Raw genomic sequence first — 6,440 nt, 5'->3', positions numbered from 1 at the left:
TTGTTTTATTATAGTTTATCTATAATGTAGTGTTTACTAGTTTTATATTATTTTACCAAATGAGAAACTTGAACTTAAAATAATCACTTTCATTAATGTTTGTAATTACTTTTTTTAACGTCAAATATATATGTTAATTGAACTTTGAACTAATTTTTATTTTTCTTCGTGTTCCTCTTTTATGTTTGTACTAGCACACTGGTTTGTGAAATATATGGAGAATCAAACTTTAGGACCGTATGTCAGACTTCATAAAAAATATATCGAAATAAACCCCCTTTTCAGTGTCTTGATAACGCCTCTGCTAAGCCAAATCAAATTAAATGTCAACCATGTGATTTGTTTAAAGTCAATATAAATATTGATTATATCACAAGATGGAAAGTTTTACGAGCTACGATAAACTATATACGCTAATAATCATGAAAACATTGCATGCTAGAAACACTTCAGGTTCTGCAGCAGAAGCACACATTCGTCCATCTTAATTTTCAACAAATATTTGAATAATCATGAGTCTTCAATCAAAAGGAAACACTACTGCAATAGGTAAGCAGACGTACAGCAATTGTAAACTCAAAATAGTCTTGTAATGATGTGTCAGCCTTTGTTAAGGTGGCTGTATTCTTTTGTCTAAATAAGGATGCTATATTTTGGCTGATGTTACAAACCTATTAATACGACTGAGATGTTTAAAATGGTTCACATTATTCAGTTTATAGGCCTATGCATAAAATTGGTCAAACTTTTGCATGGTGAGTCCACATTAGGCCATAATTACATTTTATGAATAAAATTCGTCCGAATTTAAAAAAAAGGTTTACATAGTTTATTTTGTATTAAGTTGGTCCGCTGGGTCCACAATTTTTTGTGGTCCATATTATTCAGTTTATATGCATGAAAGGGGTTCACTTGTCAAAGGATAGGTTCACATAATTTACAATTTATGTCTGAGAGTGCAATTTCAAGGCATATAGAGTTGTTACATCAACAAAGTTGTTGCCTCAGTCCAAATCATATAGTATATAGTATATATGTTGAAACTTGCCTCTCTATCCAAACATATATGTATTTCTCTGTTTGGAGTTTCTGCAGATATTATTCTCCTGAAGACGATTGAAGCAACTCAATCGAAACGTCGACTTTTTCTCAACTACTACAGTTCTTTTCCGAACTACTTAAGTGGTGTACCGCAAGTTTCAACATATATTATTACTTCGCCATGCAAACCTTTAAACAATACAATATATAGTACAAATGCTTTTGAAACTGTTAATGGGAAACTTCATATTTAAGCAGCAACTAACAACACTTATAAACATAGCAAAATGAAATAAAATGAAACACGTACATTTATGTGTTTTTTTTTTAAATTTATTTCATAATGAAACATATACTAACATCCTAAGCCTCATAATTAGACTTCGCTGATAAGGCTTTACATTAGTTTATTTAGAAAAAAAAATATCAACCGAATTTGAAGGATACACGGAAGGGTCACCCTCTATAAACATGATTTAAAATAAAAATGTTTTCCTCTGTCTGTAATTCTACACCACTATTTATGATTGAAAAATGATTTTGACCTCTGAAATTAACTTCTGAAATCAGAAGCATATAATACTTTCGTACTGTTACTGTTCCAGGTACCGATAATTTACAGATTTCTCTAAGTATTATAAAGTACAAGTTATGTTTTATAAAGAAGTATAGTACAGTAAATCATGTTTTTAACACAGGAAACCCTCATATGGTAATTAAAATAATGCTTGTCTAGAGTACTACTAGTACTACTGCACTGTAATGCATAGGCCTATTTTAATACACTACTTAGATAGGCTTTTCTTTTTCAAAAGGTCAAACATTTTTTTTCAATCATATAGTGGTGTAGAATAGTCTTTTGAGAACATTTTCCAGAAAAAAATTAATGTGATACGATCCTCCGTTATGGAGTTATGGATTTTTAGATAACATGAGAACAAGAATTCAGCTTCAAAGCTTATCTTTTTTTTTGTTGGTTACGCACCACTGACTTGGGTTGTTTGTCATCACTTCAAGATGTCTACCGATTCGTGGAAAAGGCCTTGTTATAATTTTTACATAATTTGATAATATTTTTAAAGATTGCTTTTATGCATTGACATAAACAAAAATTATATTCTTAGCAAATTAATGATATCGCTCATGTTGAGAGCTGTCAGTAATTGATTAGGGAAAGCATTAAGCTTGGAGTTTTTTTGTGTATACCAACTTCAGTGAATCAATGGAATATTATTTAATAACAATAGAACCTTTGTTCATGATTGATAGTCAAGGCAACCAGAAGAAATCTTCTGGCTCTGTGTCTTCCATGCTCGATATATAAAAATGTACGAGCCATATTTGAATGCTTTTATTGAAATAATAATTATTTGTAAGGAAAAGGATTGCTTCTTTTAATCTACATTTTTTTTCTAGAACTTAAAGTATTTTAAGTAGGTTTAAAGCGTATCAGATACATTTTTCATTTCGATAGGCCTATATGTTTTTTTTAAATAAATTTTAATCGAAATCTTATTGTATGTTTTTTAATGTTATGTTAGGACCTCTGGCTCACTGAGTCAGAGGCAATGTCTTCTTTAGAAGTCCAAGCAACTTTGTGTGAAATAAATAAAAATGAAATGAAATAAACACACTATAGATAATTGATTTATTATAGCTTATCTATAATGTAGTGTTTATTAGTTTTATATTATTTTACCAAATGAGAAACAAACGAAACTTGAACTTGAAATAATCACTTTCATTAATGTTTGTAATCACTTTTTTAACGTCAAATATATATGTTAATTGAACTTTGAACTAATTTTTATTTTTCTTCGTGCTCCTCTTTTATGTTTGTACCAGCACACTGGTTTGTGAAATATGGGGAGAATCAAACTTTAGGACCGTATGTCAGACTTCATAAAAAAATATATCGAAATAAACCCCCTTTTCAGTGTCTTGATGACGCCTCTGCTAAGCCAAATCAAATTAAATGTCAACCATGTGATTTGTTTAAAGTCAATATAAATATTGATTATATCGCAAGATGGAAAGTTTTACGAGCTACGATAAACTATATACGCTAATAATCATGAAACATTGAATGCTAGAAACACTTCAGGTTCTGCAGCAGAAGCACACATTCGTCCATCTTGATTTTCAACAAATATTTGAATAATCATGAGTCTTCAATCAAAAGGAAGCACTACTGCAATAGGTAAGCAGACGTAAAGCAATTGTAAACTCAAAATAGTCTTGTAATGATGTGTCAGCCTTTGTTAAGGAGGCTGTATTCTTTTGTCTAATTAGGATGCTATATTTTGGCTGATGTTACAAACCTATTAATACGACAGAGATGTTTAAAATGGTTCACATTATTCAGTTTATAGGCCTATGAATAAAATTGGTCAAACTTTTGCATGGTGAGTCCATATTAGGCCATAATTACATTTTTATGAATAAAATTCGTCCGAATTTAAAAAAAAAAGGTTTATATAGTTTATTTTGTATTAAGTTGGTCCGCTGGGTCCACAATTTTTTTGTGGTCCATATTATTCAGTTTATATGCATGAAAGGGGTTCACTTGTCAAAGGATAGGTTCACATGAGTTACTATTTATGTCTGAGAGTGCAATTTCAAGGCATATAGAGTTGTCACATCAACAAAGTTGTTGCCTCAGTCCGAATCATGTTCGGCAGAGGTGAACTCTCGTAGTACATGCCTCCCCCGATAAATAATTTCGTAAACAGAAAGAGAGAATGTTTTTTCTGGACACTTAGACGTTTCACATGCAAATCATTTACATCTTAGCCACAGCCATGGTGAGGCTGAGGGTGACTTTTTTTGTACCTTCTATTCCCTCCATTTTTTACTTTTTAGTCATCAGAATGCTTTCTTTTACAAGTTAGGCCGCAATCAATTCATAATTTCGAAGCACTAACAATTGGCAGTTATATCAAATATATAAATTATATGATTGTTCGACTTTGTTACAGATGACCTCTACAGTTCTGCTCCTGTCCGATTACCTAGCCAAAAGAAGATAAGAGAACTTGCAGAGCGTATCGGAATTGATCTTACTGATGACGAAGTTGTGGAATATAGGAATTTGATGAAGGAGATCATTGGCTGTTATTCTGCGGTTGATAAACTACCTGATATTTCACTTCCAGTAAAGTACCCGCGGTTACCGGGTTACAGACCCCAAGCCGAGGAAAACCCGTTGAATGCCTGGTACGGAACAGCCGAATATATGTTATAAACACAGTTAAAATGATTATGAACAGAACATCAGCTTATTATAAAAGCAGTAAACTAAACTCTAATGTAACATTGATTTTTTCTTTTTTTTTCCTCTCTCCCTTTTTCATTTATCACTACTTCTCTCTTTCATATTTATTATATTAAAGGTAATAAGGCCTAGAAAAATGGAGATAGGTTGGATTTTTGTATTCTTATGGAGTTTATCATATGCTACCTCCTACGCAATTACCTTAACCAGACGACGATATTATTGCTATAGGCAGGTTGTGGCCCTTTTAAACTTCTCGGTCATTTGATTCGCCAAACATGTTATAGACCTATTAGGCCTATATAATTACAATGTCGGCGCTTTATGAAAGCAAAACAGGCTCAGATACACTTATAAGAACACACCTTACCGTATGAGAACACTGAGGCTGAAATTGCTTAACAATTAAGAACAAAATAAGAACAAATTGAGGCTTAGGTAAAATATCAAATGAGATTTTTAATTAAAAGTAGGTGTGACTACTATGTAACACTCTCCATGATACAGTATAGTAGGTGTACCTCCTGTCATCTTGGGCCATTTTGACCAGGGCCTTTTCAGGAGCGATTTTTTTCCGGGGCCACTTTTACCTACATTTCAGTACAGTGTGTACTGCTGTACAATAATAATGTTTTATGTTTGAAAAGTGTGTAAAACAGTTTGAGCCTGATCGGCCCCAAAAAACAGTAAGCCTGGGCAAAATTTTACTGGTTCTTATAATTAAAAAAAAAAAGTGTAATAGAAAAAGACAAAAATATGCATTTTTATATAATTATTTCATAACATGGCTACAATTGATAAGATTTAAGATCTATTTTTTTTAAAGGGATGTAATGGCCGGACCCTTGTATTATGCTTCTGTCCTTGGTTTATGAAAGCAAAACAGGCTCAGATACTAAATTTATTTAGCCATATTTTAAATTACAAATATAAAAAAAATAGTATTTATTATATACCATTATTATTGCATTTACACCTAGGTACTGGAAAACAAACATCACGGGTGCATCAACAGGAATACTGAAAGGCAAGAACATAGCAATGAAAGATACTATTGCTGTATCTGGAGTTCCTATGATGGGAGGAACGTGGATCCTAGAGGGTTATGTGCCAGAGTTTGATGCCACAGTGGTTTCCAGAGTTCTCGATGCAGGTTGGTTGTCAAAAACAATTAATTATTATTAATTTTATTTGCTGAACTATGATATGCCTATTCCAAAATCAATTTCTCTAACGCATTTTATGGGTTCATATCAAAGGTGGAAGAATCGCAGGCAAAGCGCTGTGTGAAGACTATTGTGTTTCTGGGCATAGTTTTTTGGCAGCAAAAGGACCGACGTTAAACCCTTACAACCATCTTTACAGCGCAGGAGGCTCCAGCTCTGGATGTGCGGTCTTGGTATGTGACATATTTATCCACACCCTTTTAGTGACGTGTTCCGTTTAATAAGTGAGAGAAAATGAATATGTAGTGTGCTGTGTATAAATGGGAGGACTGTTGGAAAGAGGTGATATAACGATACGGGTCCTCTCTAACAAATACTTCAATCATAGTAGTACTGTAGTCTACATTCTCAGATGCCTGTTAATTTAGAGATGATTCCGGTTAACTACTCGGAATAGTTTTGTTTTCAATTACAGCCGTTTTCCTCTTGGAAGCCTTTAAGTGAGTTAAGATTTAGATTGATTTATATAACAAACTTTTACAAGAGTGGCACACAAACAGAGTCTAATTTCAGCTCTTCCGCAAACCTTCCAAATTTAACAAAAACACAAATGGCAGGTTATTGTGTCATCGTGGATCTAGGTACATTTATGTAAAACGTAATTCATCGGAAATACATTCAATTAAAGTTACCGTACCTAAACTGATGGTAATTGTCTCAAATATTTTTCTTGTCACAGTGCAGTGGCGTCGAGAGCCAGTAAGGGCCCCGGGGCAACACCTCACATGGGGCCCCCTTTACTTGGGACCCCCACTCGGCCGCTCCCCAAATTAAGTCTCCTCCTAAATCTGACAACAAAAGTTTTCATCCTGGCTTGTGCTCGGGCCCTATGGAGATTTTGTTTTTACCCCGACAATTTTTCATCTTGGTCCGGGCCCCCCAGTAGACCCGGGCCCTGG

At 33.5% G+C, this 6,440-nt stretch overlaps 1 protein-coding gene across 2 annotated transcripts in view; it reads left to right on the top strand.

Moving 5' to 3' along the window:
• The first annotated feature begins 429 nt into the window (after window positions 1–429).
• Window positions 430–6,440, top strand: part of LOC117114444 (amidase-like) — a 14,341-nt gene continuing 8,330 nt past the window's right edge. The window contains exons 1-5 of one of the 2 annotated variants that reach the window (XM_033258113.1): window positions 430–549; window positions 3,135–3,241; window positions 4,020–4,257; window positions 5,296–5,468; window positions 5,575–5,714. In XM_033258113.1, coding sequence (XP_033114004.1) covers window positions 3,205–3,241; window positions 4,020–4,257; window positions 5,296–5,468; window positions 5,575–5,714 — 588 coding nt within the window. In that variant the 5' untranslated portion in view covers window positions 430–549; window positions 3,135–3,204. The remainder of the gene's footprint in view (window positions 550–3,134; window positions 3,242–4,019; window positions 4,258–5,295; window positions 5,469–5,574; window positions 5,715–6,440) is intronic. The other variant, XM_033258114.1, reaches the window with a different exon arrangement.

Source organism: Anneissia japonica, unplaced genomic scaffold (genome assembly GCF_011630105.1).
Source record: "Anneissia japonica isolate Jap-2015-1 unplaced genomic scaffold, ASM1163010v1 scaffold3845_len455572_cov173, whole genome shotgun sequence".
Classification (NCBI taxonomy): Eukaryota; Metazoa; Echinodermata; class Crinoidea; order Comatulida; family Comatulidae; genus Anneissia; species Anneissia japonica.
The sequence above is the reverse complement of the archived record's forward strand: the minus strand, read 5'-3'. Positions and strand labels throughout refer to the sequence as shown.